The 19449-nt window shown below is 39.6% G+C and overlaps 1 protein-coding gene across 1 annotated transcript in view; it reads right to left on the bottom strand.

The window, feature by feature from the left end:
* The window catches only part of nlrc5 (NLR family, CARD domain containing 5), a gene marked incomplete at its 5' end in the record, with an annotated part of 40986 nt that overhangs the window by 11932 nt on the left and 9605 nt on the right, over nucleotides 1-19449 (bottom strand). The window contains 23 exons of the mRNA XM_080027198.1: nucleotides 898-981; nucleotides 1093-1176; nucleotides 2800-2859; nucleotides 2988-3077; nucleotides 3673-3756; nucleotides 3845-3928; nucleotides 4040-4069; nucleotides 4156-4203; nucleotides 4722-4811; nucleotides 5242-5325; nucleotides 5541-5624; nucleotides 7028-7108; nucleotides 7497-7586; nucleotides 7685-7768; nucleotides 8197-8280; nucleotides 8518-8547; nucleotides 8695-8745; nucleotides 9024-9113; nucleotides 9294-9377; nucleotides 9476-9559; nucleotides 9676-9759; nucleotides 10188-10429; nucleotides 10518-10749. Of these exons, the coding sequence (XP_079883324.1) occupies nucleotides 898-981; nucleotides 1093-1176; nucleotides 2800-2859; nucleotides 2988-3077; nucleotides 3673-3756; nucleotides 3845-3928; nucleotides 4040-4069; nucleotides 4156-4203; nucleotides 4722-4811; nucleotides 5242-5325; nucleotides 5541-5624; nucleotides 7028-7108; nucleotides 7497-7586; nucleotides 7685-7768; nucleotides 8197-8280; nucleotides 8518-8547; nucleotides 8695-8745; nucleotides 9024-9113; nucleotides 9294-9377; nucleotides 9476-9559; nucleotides 9676-9759; nucleotides 10188-10429; nucleotides 10518-10749 (2058 nt within the window). The remainder of the gene's footprint in view (nucleotides 1-897; nucleotides 982-1092; nucleotides 1177-2799; nucleotides 2860-2987; nucleotides 3078-3672; nucleotides 3757-3844; nucleotides 3929-4039; nucleotides 4070-4155; nucleotides 4204-4721; nucleotides 4812-5241; nucleotides 5326-5540; nucleotides 5625-7027; nucleotides 7109-7496; nucleotides 7587-7684; nucleotides 7769-8196; nucleotides 8281-8517; nucleotides 8548-8694; nucleotides 8746-9023; nucleotides 9114-9293; nucleotides 9378-9475; nucleotides 9560-9675; nucleotides 9760-10187; nucleotides 10430-10517; nucleotides 10750-19449) is intronic.

Genomic DNA, 19449 nt, shown 5'->3' with positions numbered 1-19449 from the left:
CCATGAGAAACAAAATGCTCTGGTTTGATGAGACAAAGATCGAACTCTTTGGTGTGACTGTCAAGCATTATGTTTTGAGGATACCAGGCACCGCTCATCACCTGGCCAATACCATCCCTACAGTGAAGCATGCTGGTGGCAGCATCATGCTGTGGGGATGTCTTTCAGCAGCAGGAACTGGGAGACTAGTCAGGATTGAGGGAAAGATGAATGCAGCAATGTACAGAGAAATCCTGGAAGAAAAAACCTTCTCCGGGGCGCTCATGACCTCAGACTGTGGCGACGGTTCATCTTTCAACAGCACAACGACCCTAAGCATATTGAAGGAATGGCTTCAGGTCAACTCCTAGTGTGGTCCCATTGGACATCTCTAGAGGGATCTCAAAAAGGCTGCGCACCAATGCTCCCCATCCAACCTGATCTTGAGAGGTTCTGTAAAGACAGGTGTACCAAGCTTGTGGTTTCATATTCCTTGAGAGAAAAGACTTGAGGCTGGAATTGCTGCCAAAGGTGCCACAACAAAGTATTGAGCAAAGGCTGTGTATACTTATGTACATATTATATTTTCGTTTTTTATTTTTTAATACAATTGCAAAAATCTCAAACAAACTTTTTTTTAAAATTATGTGTAGAATTTAGAAAAAAAAAAGTTGTATGCATGGATACATACAAATGCATTTTGTGTTTTCATAAACAAAAAAGGTACAATAATAAAATAGGTTAACTCCATGTCCAGAAACACATGCAGATCGTTGACCCATGACCTGCTGCTTCAGTGTTCACTCTCAAACACCTCTTTAAAGTTAACAACCTACTATTTTCTTAAAAACATGTCAGAATTTTCCAATCTTTTCTTTTTTAACTTGAACATTCAATAAAAAAAAGCGTTTTTCTTACTTGACATAGCTGGTGATTTTGAGCTCAGGCAGATAATCCAAAAAGCGCTTCACTCCTTCATCTCTCAGTTGGTTATTTGATAAACTGCATTCAAGGGAAAGTATTATTCAGCATCCATACCAACAGTAATTTGTAGGCATGCGGTGTGCATGTGTGTGTGCTAAAGTAAGAGTGAGGATTGTGTGTAATGCATACTCTAGGTCTGACAGTTGGGGACCCCGCTGTAGGATCTGGAGTAGTATTTCCAAGTTGTGACTGCGGAGGCTGAAATGAGTTAACCTGTGAGCACACAGTCAATCAATCAGTGGGAGAAACAGGCAGACTACATTTGGTCGTAAAGTTGGGAAGTCAATTCACATAGCCAGTTAGTTAATATGTTGTTTTTTAAGCTAGAAAAGTTATTTATAATGCTTCCCTAACATTGAATACACTTCCTGAAGATATGCAAAACTAAAACTGAACCTTTAAAACTAAACTGAAGACCTTAATTTTCACCTTTTAATTGAATTAAGCAATTGAATTGATAAAGCTTTAAGAGAGACTTTAGTTTATGGCTCCACAACTTTACAACATTTTGGTTACAAAGTGATTTTATATATTTTCTTTCTCTATGCGTTGTGACTTGTATGCTCATTTTATTCTTCATGTACATCCATGTTTTTTAATTATTGTCTTTTCCTTTCTCTTTTAGACATTTGATGTGAAGCACTTTGAATTGCCCCTGTGTACGTCTGTATTAAAGGTCACATATTATGCTAAATGCACTTTTTAAATGTGTTCTAACATATCCATGGGTCCACGGTGTGCCTAGAGACTGCCAAAATATTTAAAAAAATAACAATCTCTCCTGTTCTCACTCTCCCCCTTTCTGAAACCCCCACCCCTCCCCCCCAATATACTCCAGTCAGAATTTTCCCCTTTTCTGACCTCACAAACTGGAAAGCCAGAAGCTTCCACTGTGCAGCCCACACCCCTATTTCTTATTGGTCCACGGCCCTGACAGACAGAGGGCGAGGCGTATCTGGCTTCGCTTCCGGACAGGGGGCGGGGGCAGCTCAAAGATTGTATATTTACGAGGGGAGCTGCAGCTCTTTTTAAAAAATAGGCCATTGTGAGATTAGCTGAACATCAGCATAGTACAATAAATTATCTGAAAGTTTTTTTCAGCAAACAATTAAAGAAAAACGTATTAGGGACCATATAATATGGTGTATAATAGTACCGAAAAGTGTATAATATGGGAGCTTTAAATGTGCTATATAAATGAACTTGCCTTGCCTTTTGTATCTTATGCAGATAACTGAAAACTGTGCATACCACAAATAGAGTAAACAGCTCTCAAAGCAACTTGTGAGCTTCCAACTGAGCAGTGATGATAAGATTATCAGTCACTTCCAGCCTACTCTCCTGGCAATGTCCCACTCTTCTGTGAGTGATCATAAACCGCTACTTCTGTCATGATTTGTTTCCTTTCAGACACTTCCCTGTGAGAATAAGGGTAACTTCAAAGGGTGACCTAATTAAAGGGTAGGCTACATACTGTTAAAGCCTTTTGAACCTCACAAACTATCAGTTAAAGCATGTAAGATGAGGCCAATTAAACCCCCTGAAACCTACATGCCAAGTCAACACTAAACCACAGACACTGGCAGCCTGACTTAAGGAGCACTCACATTAGGATGAAGCGCTCACACTGGTCGAACTAGAATTTAGGCATCAAGGTGGCTTGGGCACAGTAAATAGTGTTAGTGCAGCCCCAAAGAGAAACTATAAGGATCCAGATTTGATAAACAGTGACCAAGTGACACGGTGAAAAACGAAGCAGTCTGAAATATATAAAACACCATAGTCAACGCACAGTAGACATTGCACCTAAAAAATGTAAATTGTCTGATCACAGACCTGCAGCTGGCTTGTTCTGCTTTGACACTGTCAAAATGGATGAAGGATTCAGCCTGCATCCTGAAGAAGAGTTTAATCAGCAAACAAAGCAAAAGCATTAGCAGGGACCAATATTAATGAATGACAGAAAAACCTACATTATTGCAAGGACATGTTTAACTTAATTACTGCAACACGAACACATGTACCTGAGCTCAGCTGATTTGGCTCGCTGACTGACAGTCAAACAACTGACCAACTTCAGGGCTCCCGTGGTGGAAGTGATGCTATGGCTGACACTGAGGAAGAGGAGGATAGGGGTTGATTCATATTAAATGAGACTGGAATAAAATCTAATTGTTTTCTTGAAAAATAAATAAATTAATGATGAGTCATGGCTCGGGGTTCTACATATACGTAAGGAGCAAATGATTGTCTGCTAAGCATGACAGACTGCTTCTGCTTGGTGCCTCAGGATTAACACCCAGGAGGCACTAGTTCAAACTGGGCCATCCCAAAACTAAAGGTGTATTTTTATTTTATTTTATATTATCTAAAAAAAACATGTTTGCCATTTGATACTGGTGTCATTGATTTTGTGAAGGGAAACTGTCCTCATTTCTGGATGCTGCTGTCATTTATATACTTTCCCTAGGAAACAACTAAAAGTTAAATACATGCCATGACAATTTCAAATATTCATGTACAGTACCCATATTTTAACCATTTATGCACTTAACTTCTCCATCAATGTATCTGTTTATACTCCCAAACAGAGATTATTATGTTTCAAATAAAAAAAGTTAATTAATTAGGTACAACTGTAAAAACCTTCTCAGTGTCACACACAAACCCATCCACACTATTTCACTAATGCCTGTGTGAACATCTTACTTGAGTCTCTGCAGTGACGTCATCTTTGGCAGAACCTTAAGCAGGCTATCGATGGTCTCTTCCTGCAGTGGGCTGTGAGACAAACTGACACAGCATAACAGTATCTTACTGTTCATCTGTTTGGTCATAATCATTACCTATTAATGTGTGTAAATATAATAGATAAACTTACTCTAACTCCAAAGGGGAGCGACACTTGGCTAGTCTTCTGCAAAGTGTGCTTATTTCAGACGGCAGCAGGAGGGTGTTGTTTATCCTACAGCATAAAAGAGGATCATTATGAGTTTGAAGTAATGACTTGTGGTTAAATGTGTGTAGCCCATGTTAAAGAGAACTGAGGTAAAAAAACATATTTATCAGCTTGTACCTGAACACCTTCAGCTGCTGTTTGCCATCACTAAACAAAAAAAGAGAATTAGCTCATTTACCGACAAATGAAAATGCGACAGTGTGGTTGGTGAAGGTTCACAGGCACTTTTCTACCTTTGGTGAGGGAAAAACTTCAGGGTCACCCGATCTCTGCCTCCATCACTGTAAAACAAGCAGGACATGATCAGATTAACAACCTGCACAGTTAAGCATGTGTTTATAGTAAACAATAGTGTTGTAGAGTAGTCAAATCCATGTTATTAAACTAGAAGTTAAACTTCATTTTGAAAAAGCTTTCCGGTAGTTCAACTACATTTATATTTGCGCACATAGAGATTCAAATTGTTGTAGCCTTTTGAAAATCCAGATTTGTTTACAATACAAATGTGACATTCCTTGTAATGTAGTCCTCGTGGAAAGTCCAGATGGGACTGTTTTATTTAGGACATGTTTATACCCCAGGTCTGGTTTATGGTTTATGTATGACGAGTGAAGAAGAAATTGGCACTAATTAGTTTCTGCAATAAACTCAGTGGCATATATTTGGTGGCATGTGGCATTTTTTATATATATTTTTTTAATGTTGATATGCAGGTCCTGCTGGCAGATAGCCATGCTGGCGGAAACATGTGCTCTGTTGCTTCTATAATGAAAAGCCTGAAATGCAAAACAAAGAGAACCTGATGTGAATTTGTGTTAAGTTATGATGGGTGCACAAAGCACCAGCCAGCATCCCTAGTCCCTCCATGTTGACGCCATTGTTACTGGCACTGAAAAACACACACATAGAACAACAATAAGCAAGGTTAGGAGATCATTTAGTTTTGAACAAGCCAGTTATACCGAATAACGCCCTGGGGCTAAACCTAGTAGCTGCCAGTGTTGACATACTTTGTGAGGAACCTGTCTGATGGGAAAGATAAGTCCTGCTTTGGGTAGACGACCAATGTTAGACCAGCTCTGTTTTACTCAAAACAGAGTCTCATATTTCCTTTAAAACACTTCCTTGTATCTTTATAAAGTAGCCATGGCATCAATGTCTGCTGCCAGGGTCACTCATTCTTATCAAATGCACAACCATATATTGGGGGTTTGTAAATAGGATCACTAGTTAAGTTTCAGATTTGTTTATCTTATTGTTTTGAATTTATGTACAGTATGTTTTTATCTTTTTGTCATCATCTTGTGTGTGAGTCTCACTTGATCTCCTGGATGCTGCTGAAACCAGGCAGGACATGCAACAGCTTGCTCAGACCTTTGTTGCCCAAGGAGTTACTGGACAGACTGGCAGAAGAAATAAAAAAAGGGTTCCACATTTGAAGCTTCCAAAATAAAATAAGCGGGTTGATGGTGCATTCAATTAGAAAAAATACAATTCAATATCATTAAGAGTGACTATAAACTTGAAATTAATTTCAACATAGTGTACATTTACATCACTGTATAGAACTACTGACCGGTGAATGCTTGGTTTGTGTTTATGTTTGTGTGTGTCTTACTCTAGGAAAGTGACATCAGATGAGGTTCCCAAGCTCCTCAACACTCTGTCCAGATCAGCAGGTAACAGACCACAGCAGCTGAGACTGAGAGAGGCAACGACCTCATCATCATCATCATCATCTCAACTCTAACCCATATTTGGTCATTTAAAATAACAAGATAAAAGATTCTTCTGAATTTTTCAATGAGGAAAATGTAGTATTTTTAACTCATCCTTGTTTTGCTTTTTCTCCCCATACCTATACTGATTACCCAAACTTAACGGGTCGACGCAGGTTTTTAAATTACAAAAAATAGACGATTGCCACCTTTCACACTGCCGGTAGACCCGGGTCTGATTGCCAGCAGTGCAGTGAAGTCAAGACAGAGAAACAGACAGACAGAAAGCGAGAGAGCGCTTTATTTTATAGTTTCGCTTTTTTAACTTAATAGTGATCATCACTGACTTTATCAAGCTGACTTTATCACACCCACTGTCTAGACTGCAATTGTCTCAGACGTTTTTTAACATGTGCGTCTCACCAACAGAAACGCTCTCACTTTTTTCTATGCAGCTGTCTCACCGGCTCTGTGAGCTGTGTCTCACTGCAACATGACCTGAAGTGAAAATGAAAGTTAAAGGCCTACTTCACCGGTGGGAATATGAAGGTGTATTGAATTCTGAGATCCCATGTAGTATAAATGTGCAAAAAAAAAAAAAATCGGTTCATCCTAGCCTGAGAAAAGGCAGAAAGAGTGTTTTTTTTAACCCTATATTAATCTTACTGTGACATCACAGTAAGATAAATATAGGGTTAAAAAAAAATTACTTTGTAAATATTACTGTGATGTCACAGTAGGAGAAATCACAGTAATATTTACAAAGTAAGGTTTTTTTTTTAACCCTATATTTATCTTACTGTGATGTCACAGTAAGATTAATATAGGGTTAAAAAAACACTCTTTCTGCCTTTTCTCAGGCTAGGATGAACCAATTTCAATTTTTTTTGCACATTTATACTACATAGGATCTCAGAATTCAATACACCTTCATATTCAAACCGGTGAAGTAGGCCTTTAACTAACGGGGGTCTGTCTGATTTATGGTGGAGCAGGTATTAATACATTTTTCCAACACAGACAATTTCCGGATGTTAGCGGGATTAAACAGGTTTTTGGGCAGTGTGAAAGGGGCTCTACTGTGGACCCACAATATGAGCAACCGAGCAGAATATTTCAATGTCTTCACATTGCGTTAATATTCCATATATCAATGACGTATCTCAACTTGATATCAATTGCAAACAAACCTGAACAATCAGAAACAAGAGCTTTCTCTCTTTCTGATACTGCATTGGTTTACACTTTTGAATGATCCCTCTGTCTCTGTCTCTCTCTTTCTTCTTTAAATCTCAGCCCAAATATCCAGTTGCAACAGGATTTAAAAAATAATGCTGTTCCTTTATCAAGTGTGATGGTGATACTAAGAAAATAACTTACTACATACCATAGTCTTTTAGATTTCTCATTTGGAGGTTTTTCTCTCCCGCCAGAGGACACTATAGACACCTGGACAGGACTCTGTAGTCTGAAATGTCAAGATAAGATATAGTCACATAACATAGGTGACAACACTTTTTAGGAATGAAAATAACATTCTACATGGATAATTATTACTAACGATTGCGTGAGTATTTTTTGATTTCTCCCAACAAAAGCAGAATGCAGTAGGATAATGGAAAATTGCAGTGTGTGAGGATATCTATGCATTGTTTTTAACATAGATTTTTTTGTTGGTGTAAATGGGGAGAGAGAGGGGGAAGATATGCAGCAAAAGGCCTGGTCCGAAGTTGAACCCCGCCAGCTGTGACCAGGACTTGTCCTAAATGGTTTGCAATCTACCCAGTGAACCCCAACTATACAATTTTTAGTACGGTATGTTTAAAGGTTTACAGTATGTTATGTGGTGTTTATACCTGATGTGAAGCTCCATCACAGCAGGACAATCAGACAGCAGTGCAGTCAGAATCACCAAACCCGCTACTGAAGAGCAGCTGTCATTCACACTATGAAGAAATGGCTCATTTTACAGCAAAGGTAGCATAGTAAAAACAGAGCACATGTAGCTTTATGTGACTAATACCATGTGCTTTGAGAGTCTTACACTATCTTTTCGGTGACGCTGAACTTTGGCAAAAAACGAGTGAGCGACCGCAGAGTTTTCGTATCCCACTGGCCTCCAGACAGACTACACACACACACACACACACACACACACACACACACACACACACACACACACACACACACACACACACACACACACACACACACACCACTAGCATTAGATTGTTAATATATTATATGTATTACAAGTGAAACAATATGTTACAAGTGAAACACACTTTGAAAGTCACCAAATTTGGAGAAACATGAGTTTCAATGGACAGTAAGAATAAAAATTGCAAGCTTAAAAGTACATACTAACTATAGCTGGCAGACAAATGCAAATGTGTAAGGTGACATAACTGGTTAATACTATTAAAAGTAAGGTAAAAGTACCTTAAATGTGTACTTAAATAAACTTTTCAGTGAATGTATTTATTGACCACTACGGTACTTGTATTATTGTGCGGGGTTTCCTTCATTTGAAGAGGAGAAGTTGGGCTTACTTACTCCAGAACAGACAAGGCAGGGCAACGTGCCAATGACTCTGCAACTATTTGCATCTCAGACCTGCTCCATTTCTGGTTCAGCAAGCTGCAGAACAAAACAGATTCAAATCAGTTGGCACATGTACAAAACTGACTTTATTAGTCCAGCAGTATTTCTGTATGATAGAAACAGAAGGCCTTATCTGAAGGATTGTTTGTTTGTTAAAAAAAAAAAACGTTTACTTCAAAGGAGGAGCAAAGTTCTTTAAGGAAACTGTCTCTGATAGTAAACATTATGAAAGTGGTCAACAGTTGATAAGTGAGCTATTGTCTAACTTCTTACCTGACAGTTGGTTCAGGATTAGTTTTATGGCTTCAGAGGGGAGGAGGGGAAACATAAATAAGACAGCATTTCGGTATATGCAGTATCAATTTGACGAAATTGTTATTCACAGACATACAATATGGTGATTGATTGACTAGTCTTAACTCAATATTTTGATCTGACCACTAAACTCACCTGCTTATATCAGATTCTTTGGAGAAGGTTACCGTCACATCCTTCATTCCACTGCAAAAAGAAACGTAAATCTATGATGTATATAACAATGTTTACTTGCCCAAGTTTAGATTCATTTAATATCTTTAAGGTCTATTGAGTAAGTCACGTGACGTTGGCTTCATAAATGCAGACCTTACCAAACTGATAGCATGAGGCGGGCAGTCAATAGCCTGCCGTGTTGAAGTGTTGAACAACGAAACTTACTGTGTGGATGGCCTTTGTGTTAAATCATGCAAAAACAACATGCTGGTAATGTGTATGTGTGCCTGTTATATGTGCAGTCGTACTCTGAGTGAAGGTGCTTGATGTTCAAACATGAAGACATTTTCCTGATGAGGTAGTCCAATGCTTTCAAAGAGGTGTTGTTTCGACCCAGCCTGCAACACACACACACACACACACACACACACACACACACACACACACACACACACACACACACACACACACACACACACACACACACACCAGCTTAAAATCCACAAAGCTTTGAGTTATTGAAGTTAAAGAGAATGTTTTGTGGTTTTAGAAATATCTCAGTAGCAGAATGTAATTACATTATCAAAACCAGTTTTGGAAGTTTGTCAAAAGCATCAGCTATGTGTTCGATCCCCTCATCTTTCAGATTGTTGTCGTTCAGACTGCAACATAACAAAAGCACAGTGTCAAATTTCATCTGAAAATAGCAGCTCTTTTTAGTCTGAAACATGAGAGTAAAATAATGTTGAAGCAAATATACTTGATTTCAGTGATGTCTGGACATTTCTGTAGAGCTGAGACCAAAATTGCGGCTCCTGTGGCAGTCAGACTGGCACCGCAAAATCTTTTTTTTTTAAACAGACAAGACAAAATCAGGCAATCACTGATGTGATATGGAGCACTCTACAAGTTCTCGGTTTGAATTAAAACAGATTGAAATGCAAGTATTGGAAATCTTACTCAAGCTTTTTCAGGATTGTGAATTGTGGCAGAATGGAGGACAACTTCTCAGCAAACTTGTCACCGTACTTGCGGCTGCGAAAACTGAAGGCACACAGATAGTGGAAAACAACATGTGTCATTCACAATGAAACAGGCCTTAAAGGTTGCCATGCAATTCTGGAAATTAGTGAATATCCGCTGCCTGCCCTGTGAATGGGCATGTTGCTAGCTACGGTGGGCCTGCTTTGTTTACATACCCTTTGTTAACATACTCGTTTACAGAGCATACGCACCAGACTTTTTTTTCAGGGCACATACTGCACGGACAGGTAGCGCTGATCATGACGGGATATTCACTATTTGAATGATTTTGACAACTCCACGTTTAATGTTGAACTGGGAGTTGAGAGGCAATGCCTTTCACAAAAGGAAATGGCACAGAATTTCTATTTTACCCTTTTATTTTTTTAAATGTTGTGTCTGTTGATGCTGTGTTTTGTTTTAATGTGCGAGTATTTGTGTAGACCTACCAGAGAAAGTGAATGTACCGACAACTGGGCAGAACGTCTAAACACTCCAACTCCATTGAGCATGCTCCAAAATCCAAACCAATGCCTTTATCTCCCACTGAGTTGGCCACAAAGGCCAGAGCATCAATATCATTAGGCAAGAGCCGAATGTTGCGCAGCTCCAGGGTGGGTCTCGTACCCACAACCTGCTTGGCCAGTTTGTGGTCTTGGCTCTCTTGGACACAGTTGCAAAGCTCCAGTATCTGGGGAAATGTAGCGAAAAATTAAAGAAACAGAGAATATTAGTCAAATACATCCATTTATCAGCATTGACTTTGGGTCAGAATCTACCTTTGGTCCAGTCAGAGTGTTGTTGTTACACAGCTTTTCTAGCAGTTTCAGAACAAGGGCTTGACGTTTTTGGACCCAACTCTGGCCTCCTGTTCCCCCACAGGTCCTGGCTAATTGAACTAAGGCTTGAGTGCAGTTGGGAGAAGCCAGACCGCATACAAAGAGGTGTAGGGAATCAGTAAAGACTGTCCTTTGGTCTGACTTGGTCGTCCAGCGGGTTTTCAGACTGAATCTGAGAGAGCAGTAAGGAAGAGGATAAAGCAAAGTCAGTATTATATGGGATCCAAATTAAGGAGCACACATACTATACTACAGTATATATTATATTGCTGTGTAGAGGGGAGTTCCTATCCTCACCAGCTAATTAATAGTAAGGATCTTCAGGCTTCAAGCAGGCATGCAAACTCATAAGCCATGAAAAAGGTGAGCAGTCCGAAAACAAACCCCGGCAGGGGATTCTGGGGGCATTTTTTTGTGATTTGATCATTTAAAGGTCACATATTATGCTAAATGCACTTTTTAAATGTGTTCTAACATATCCATGGGTCCACGGTGTGCCTAGAGACTGCCAAAATATTTTAAAAAATAACAATCTCTCCTTTTCTCACTCTCCCCCTTTCTGAAACCCCCACCTCTCCCCCCAATATACTCCAGTCAGAATTCTCGCCGACTATAACGTCAGTCGGCACAGCCACATCCCCATATTTTCTTTATATGTCCATGCTTCCCCCCTCATTAGTAACCAGAAACTTCCACCGTGCCGTGTTCTATGATAACTCCCCTCCCCCCCATTTCTTATTGGTCCACGGCCCCGAGATCCTCTGGAAAATTTTCCGAGCGACAGCCATGTTGTTTTCCCCGCTAAGCGACAAGATGCCCGTAGTGCAGCAAACCATGCAGAGTGTTGCATAAACCAACACAGAAGCATTCTGCTCATAATCCACTAATTTATCTTAATCACAGCAGTCTTAATAATGCCGCGTTTATAACGAGACAAGGCTTAGGGAACTACTTGTGTAGTCATTCCATCGGTGAAACTAAAAGGAATCTCCTCAATGGTTGTTTGCCTGTTATTTACCTAGTGTAGCATGTAGCTTCGGGAGTAGCACCCAACGTTTGCTTCTATTACACTAACTTAGCTTTCCCATTGCAGTTTAATAATGCCTCGTTTTTAACACCACAAAGGGTGGGAAGTTATTCCTGTAGAAATCAAACTGTGAGGCTACTGTTTTCACTGGTTTTAAATAGTCTGAGTGTTATTTTTAGCCGTTAGCGCACATGTAGCTTCGGATGTAGCACCCAACGTTTGCTTCTATTACACTAACTTAGCTTTCCCACTGCAGTTTAATAATGCCTCGTTTTTAACACCACAAAGGGTGGGAAGTTATTCCTGTAGAAATCAAACTTTGAAGCTACTGTTTTCACTGGTTTTAATCATGTCAGGTCATGTCAAACTGTTCAAAGTATGGCTTCGCTCCGGGTAAACACTGTGTTCGCAGTCACGCAGTGTCTCTCTAGTATCACGATAGCACGGCAGAGACGGTGGGAGGGCCCGGCAGAGAGGTGGGAGGGGCCAGCCAGATCGCAGGCTGCAGACACCAATATAGGTCATCCGGAGACCAGAGGAACATCAGGGTATAGAGGCTTGCTACAATAACTGATCTGAACAGGTTTTTCAGCAAACATTTAAAAAAATAAGTATTAGGGACTACTTAGACCATATAAAATTGACAGCAAAGTGCATAATATGTGAGCTTTAAGAGAAGCAATTTGGTGTATTCTGGTGAAGAGAATTAAGGACAAAGAAAACTTTATCAGATGAATAGTAAAATGAGCAAAACAAGTTAGTCAGCCAACCTTCTTGACTTTTACAATACAAAGTGTGTAGGTAGCCTATTTACCAAGAAAAACATTAAAAACAGCTTAGAAAAACGGTTAAAAATGCTGGCAAAACCAGCTTTAAATAAGACAGATAATAACATAGAGCCTCAAATCAATCACACTAAATTCCCTTACAATAAACTAACTATTTATATTGTGGCAAACAGGATTTGCCTTATCTTTGCTACACAACCATCAATCAAACACATAAGAATACTGTCACCATAGTTAATCTCGTGTTCACACACGCACACACACACACACACACATACACACATCAGTCGTGCGCAGGAACATAATGGTGCAAAATGGGACAATAGTGGAGGAAACAGGTGAGTGTGTTGTTTCGGCGCTGGTCTGCTAAAATCACTACATTCACCTCAGGTGTGTAGGCCAGAACACCACGCACCATTCAAAAACCGTGAAAACAGCAATAGACAAAAGCACATTATTAACTTGAGGTGACACGTTAATTTGCAGTGACAATCCGCCAACCGCGGCCGTTAATCAGCGTGCGCATAAAGCAATGCAAACGGCAGTAAAACAACGGTAGGCAAACTCTGTTAATTTATTTAAAAAGTGATTCACATAAACCAAGTAGGCACATTAACACGGTAAAATAATAGTACTGCGGCTGCGGCTACAAGAACGCTCCGATGACTGTAAACTTCCCTGCAGTCGCTCTGACTTACTGATGTCACCGCCCCTCAATGACAAATACGGTTTCTGATTGGCCAAATGACAGTCAAAGCTCATATGATAGGAGTTAACATCCGTCAATCATAGTTAGTCACTATGGTCACTACACTTTCTTAATAGGTCCATGCTCCACACCACACACACACACACACACACACACACACACACACACACACCACACACACACACACACACACACACAGTGCTGGCCATCAGACCCATTGTAGTTAATAGCCCTTTTGGTGCAATTGGGCGCATGTTAACAATCCGTCTCGAACTATGGTCTCCACTGATCAATGCAATAGTGCGGCTTAGACACTGAGCAGCAAAACTACAATTAGTTGGAGCAGAGCCGGCCCAAGCCATAAGCGAACTAACTTTTTAAGTTTGTGTGTTTGATATCATCATATTATGCAAATGTAAGTTATCATACAAAAAAAGGAATAAAATGTTTTAGTCTAGATAATTAATAGCCTAAAAATGTAATCAGTTCATCTGGGAGGTAATCCGATATTATCTGATCATGTCACGTTCACATCGATGAACGTGACATGATCAGATAATATCAGATAACGTGTATTGAGTTTATTTAAAAACAATTGGAAATGGGGCTGCCCTGTCTATAGCCTATTTCAGCCTCGTCTGTGGAAAAAAAGATACAGTAGCTGGACAACAGAGTTCTTCTGCTTCGTTCCTCTCACTGCATTTAAATACATTCATTATATTACAGAGAAATATGTCCCGTAAAAGAAAAAGAGCTCCAAGCCCAACCCAGAGGACCCTCCATAATATTTTATTTTATATTTATATTTTTATGGAAAATCCATGTGTCCTTCTTCAATAGGTTCTAATTCATCTGACCCAGTGTCTCCAAATTATTTGTTAACACAACATTTCTCAGATTTAGCCTCTTAATTTTCCTCTCAAAGTGCACCAGATTCATGCATTTCACTTTAAAAAGGTTAAAAAAATCTCCCGGGGGGACATACCCCCGGACACCCCTAGGAGGGTCTGAATCTCGGCTGTCTAATACTTTCGCACAGCTGCACAGTGGACGCACTAGCGGAAAACACTGGGTGTGTGAATGATATTTAACAAAGGTCTATAGTTTCAGCAGCGCTAACATTGGAGAGGGGCCCCCTAATCATATTTCGCTTAGGGCCCCATGAAGGCTTGGGCCGGCTCTGAGTTGAAGGAGTGTTTATAAACTACTCCGTTTATGTTTTCTTCTAACTCGTGTGAGACTACATGACTGCTTATGTACATTAAATATCTAGTAGCCTATCCTTCCTGAGAGGGCAAACATGATAATTTTTCTGCACAAAAATTGTTAATTTGACAACGTTAATAGTTGTGGTCTTATCTTTACAGAAGACTTCTTTGTATTTTTTATGTAAGTTGAATTTTCTTTCAAGTTAAATGCAAATGAGCACTGTTAATACTCCAAAAGGCACAGGCTCTTCCTTGACTGTTGCCAGTCTGTGGTTCTCATTGAGTGTACTTATTCCATCAAAGTACTGTAAATCCAATACTGCATTTAATTTTATTTATTTTTTAAAGATATTTTTTGGGGCATTTTTACGCTTTATTGATGAAATGCCGAAATGGGGCAGAAAGGGGAGCGACATGCAGAGAACGACCGCGGGCCGGAATCGAAACCCGGGTCCGCTGCTGGCCGAGGCCCATTGGGCCGGGCCCAGCAGCAGACCTGGGTTCGATTCCCGATGTTACTCCCCTCTCTGCCCCATTTCACCTCTGTCTCTCTGCCCTATCAATAAAGCATAAAATTGCCGAAAAAATATCTTTAAAAAAAAGAAGTTAATTGTGTTCAATTTGGCACTGTATATAAAAGTGAATTCTTATTTGACAAAGTGTGTGCATTTCTGGTCTTTAAAGTACCGTTTCAAGTAACGTTTAAGAGTAGTAACCGGTATCGGAAAAAACCCAACCGATACCCGACCCTATTTATGACACCAGCCAGTATGTTGCTGACTTGCTGTAAATGTGTGTGTATTTACGAGCGGGGATCTTCTCCATGCTGTTTTAATGCTATTTGTGCCGGGACAGCCGCGGGTTACACAGTGCACCGATGCATATCTGTTTTGTAATTTCAGTTGATGTTTATTTGTGTGTGTTGTTGGAAGTTGTGCCAGCTACATCTGTCTTTTGGCACAGCTTGGCCATGTGCCGCCAGGCACACAGTGCACAGTTGTGCCAGGTCTGATCTCAGCTATTGTTGATTAATTGAAATAAAATTGCTGGAGGAAATCTTCGTGCCACAGAAGCGTGACGCGCGACAACCATGGCGGGCTTCGCTTTCTTTGTGTACGTACCTTAACCCTAACCCTAACCCTTGGTGCCCAGTACAGGAAGTAGAGCACAACTGTGGGCGCACAGGTGCAAACAGATGGAGTTTTATTCAAATGAGTGCAAAGCTAGGTGTTTACATTTAGAAAAAGCAATAAATTCTGCACTGTAAATTATTATTATTATGACTTTATTTGAACAGGGACAATGTACAAAAGAAACATTAACCTTGTTTGGAACAAGAGGAGAGATGCATTGTACCAGGTTTTAGCAAACTGCTATTTTCCACCTGTAGTCCCTGGGCAGGTAACAATAAATACTGCTAAACTAAACAAGACACAATAATATCTAGACATGGGATTAAACATTAAAAGGATAACAAGGTACAATGATATAAATACATAGGATACAAAATAAAAATAAAAAAAGTTTATGAAAAGCACTACATTACTTAATTAATAAAAAAAAAAAAAAATACCCCTATCCTATTAGCACTACAACATTCTATAGGTGTGTGCAGGTCTGCTGCGTGAGCAACCAAACCTTTGTCAGACGGGAGAAAGCCCGGAAATCACCATTGGTTATAAGATCTGTTGGGAGTCTGTTCCATTGTTTAATGCCTACAGCGGAGAAGGACGACTTTCCAAATGTAGTTCTGCGTTGTGGGATTCTGCATTCTCCCCTAATTGTTGACCTGGTTGCTCGTGCTGACATTTCTGAGCCCAGTGTCACAAAGTTCCTTAAAGGAGGGGGTGCAGCATTGTGTAGGATTTTGAAAATTAAGCGCACATTAGCATACACAATGCGATTTTCAAAATTAAGCAGATTGTGTTTATCCAAGATTTTGCAGTGGTGATATTGACGAGTTTTTTTATCATGAATTTTAAGAGCATTTTTATATAAAGATTCAAGTGGTCTCAAGGTTGTTTTACCTGCTTGAGACCAACTTGTCATACAGTAAGAAAAATGGGAAAGAATCATAGCATTCAGATAGGTGTTTGATGCCTCAACTGTAAGAGAGTTTCTTATGAATCGATAGTTTGCCAGATTAAATTTGATTGTGTTACTCAACCTTTTTATATGCTTTTTGAAATTTAGTGTTGGATCAAGAGTGACACCTAAGTACTTAAATTCTTCCACATTTTTTATTTTTTGTCCATTAACATAAATGTCAGGACAATCTTTACATTTGCACCTATTTGAAAAGTACATTGTAACAGTCTTCCCAACATTAAGTGTAAGATTTGAGTCAGTAAGCCATTTAGCAACATTTTCCATTTCCTTAGTCAATTTAGAAGCAACTTCTGAGGTGTTTTTCCCATGGGTGTACAACACAGTATCATCAGCATACATCATAAGCTCAACATCATTACAAACGGATGGAAGGTCATTTATGTATATACTGAAGAGCAGCGGTCCTAAAATCGAGCCTTGTGGCACTCCCATGGTGCAGTTTTTCAGAGGTGATAATTTGTTATTTATTCGAACACATTGTTGTCGGCTAGCTAGGTATGATTTAATCCAGTTCTGTGTAGAGATAGAAACGTTATAGTTGGCCAATTTATTGAGTAATATAGTATGGTTTACTGTGTCGAATGCCTTTCGTAGATCAAGGAAGACTGCTCCTACTACTCCTCCCCTATCAAGATTGACTTTCAATACTTCAAGGAAGTAGCAGCAGGCAGTTTCAGTAGAATGTTTTTTCCTGAAGCCAAATTGCATGGGGTGTAACAGAGCCTTGGAATCAAGGTGTGCAATTAATTGTTCTGCTACAACCTTTTCAATTACTTTTGAAATGGCAGGGAGTATGCTTATTGGTCTGTAATTGCTTACCTCCTCTTTTCCTCCAGATTTGTACACAGGGGTTATTATAGCCAGTTTTAAGGCACTGGGGAAAGTGCTCTCATCTATACACTTATTTATTAGTTGAGTTAGAGGAGAAGTTATTGTTTCTTTATATTTTTTTATTAGCGCTGTGTCAAGTCCATATATGTCCTTGGCTTTACTGTTCGATAGGGTAGTGATACATTTATCAACCTTTGTGTCATTTGTCTGTGTCAGAGTAAAAGCAGATAGATCATTAGGTGGGACTTGAGGGAGATGGTTTTTTATAAAATGTTGTCCCAAGTCTACAACAGAATCTAAAAAATAATTGTTAAAATGAGTTGCCACAGCAGAATTGTCATTTACCATAATACCATTAACTTTCAACTGTATGCTACCACTCTTGGGTTTTCCCTTCCCAAGAAGTTTATCAATGCTTTCCCACAACAATTTACTGTTCCCTTTTGCTTCTATAATGATTTGAAGAAAAAAATGTGCTTTAGCCTTTCTAAGTTGCATTATGACTTTATTTCTCAGACCTTTGTAGGTTAACCGATCAGTATCTAGTCCAGATTTTAAAGCTTTTTTCAGAGAGGCATCTCTTTTTTTCATTAAGTCCCACAGAGTACTATTAAACCAAGGTAAACACCATTTAGCATTAGGCTTCTGGGTCTTTGTCTTGGTATACTTCCCAATTATCTGTCCGAAAGCTGACATTAGATCATCACATGCCTGTTCACAGGATTTATCTGCAACAGTGTTGTTCCAATTAGTTTGCTTTATCTCATTTTCAATTATCATTAGATCTTTCTTAGGGATGAAAGGGATTTTAGAATTCTTTTCCATTTCATTTTTATTTCTATATCTTGTCCTTGTCAGCTTTCGAGCAGATAGTGTCAGATTATGATCTGAGAGACCAGTGATTAAGTTGTAAGTTTTTGTTATTCTTTCTGCTTTATTTGTAAAAATCAGATCCAGTAGTGTTTGTGAAGATTTTGTTATTCTTGTAGGTTTATTTATCATTTGTGTCATCTGAAATGTGTTGGTAATGTCCTTAAGTTTCTTTCTCCGTACTTTGTCCAACCAGTTCAAATTGAAGTCTCCCATTAGAAGAATTTCTTTTCCATCATGTTTTTTTAAAATGCCAGATAAAAAATCAAAGAAATCATTTGTAGCAGTAGGTGGCCGGTAGACTGCAAAAACAATAAATTACATTTGAGGAGAGAGCGTAATTGTAACACCGACGCACTCCTGGCTGTTTTCATCTATGTCTATTTGTTTGCTCTGAATGCTGTCTTTGACATAAATAAGAACCCCGCCCCCTTTGCCTTTTCCTCTGTCTCGTCTGTATACTTTATAGCCCGGGACATTAAAAACAGCTAAAGGAGTTGTAGGCGTTAACCAAGTTTCTGTAAGACACAGATAATCAAGGTTCGAGTCTGTAAGTAAATGTTCAAGTTGTTCCGTCTTTGAAACAACGCTGCGTATGTTTAAATGTCCGCCGAATATCCCTTTCGGTTTTGTATTCGGGTTCCACAATACGCTAGCGTGATTGACAGTTTGAAACAGTTTGGTTTTCAGTTGTTTGTTCGTCACAGAGTTATTATTGATAGTCCGTGGCACATTTGTCACACTAGTGGGACCAGCATTTAGAAGAATGTGGCCAATGTTGTGAAGTGTAGTCTCCGAGTTTGCAGACGCAAATGTACCTTGTATTCCTGCGGGAAATGCGTGGTGGAGTTTCTCCGGTGTGGAAAATCCGTGGGAGGCTGTTGATAGACCCAAAACAGCTGTTTCGCCAGAGTCGATAGCCTGGATTTGCATAGGGTCCATGGGCCCGGGATTTAAGTGAACATCGCCACATAGCAGGAGGATAGTGCAGAGAAAGATGGAATTTCCCCGGTTTGTTGACACGGGGATCGCTCTGCGGCCATGCCGTTCATGCTGCCTACCACACCGGGCAGACGCTTTTCCGCCATCCAGGACACTGGAGTAGATAATGAACTGACTCCAGGAATCGAGAGGTGCAGCGACATTCTCCGGTGAGTTAACGCGTGGTGTAGAACGCCAGCAAGCGGCAGACCAGTTTCCCCACATTGGTATGATCAGGAGAATTAACAGGTAAACGGTCCAGTTTACGTAGCGCAATAATTCCGTGGTTTTGATGTTTTCCAAACGCCGTTCATGTTTCGCAACAATCGCATTTAGATCATTTAGCGGT

The sequence above is a fragment of the Ammodytes marinus genome (assembly GCF_949987685.1).
Source record: "Ammodytes marinus genome assembly, chromosome: 5".
In the NCBI taxonomy this organism is placed as follows: domain Eukaryota; kingdom Metazoa; phylum Chordata; class Actinopteri; order Uranoscopiformes; family Ammodytidae; genus Ammodytes; species Ammodytes marinus.
Note: the sequence above shows the minus strand (reverse complement) of the source record. Positions and strands in the feature narration are given on the sequence as shown.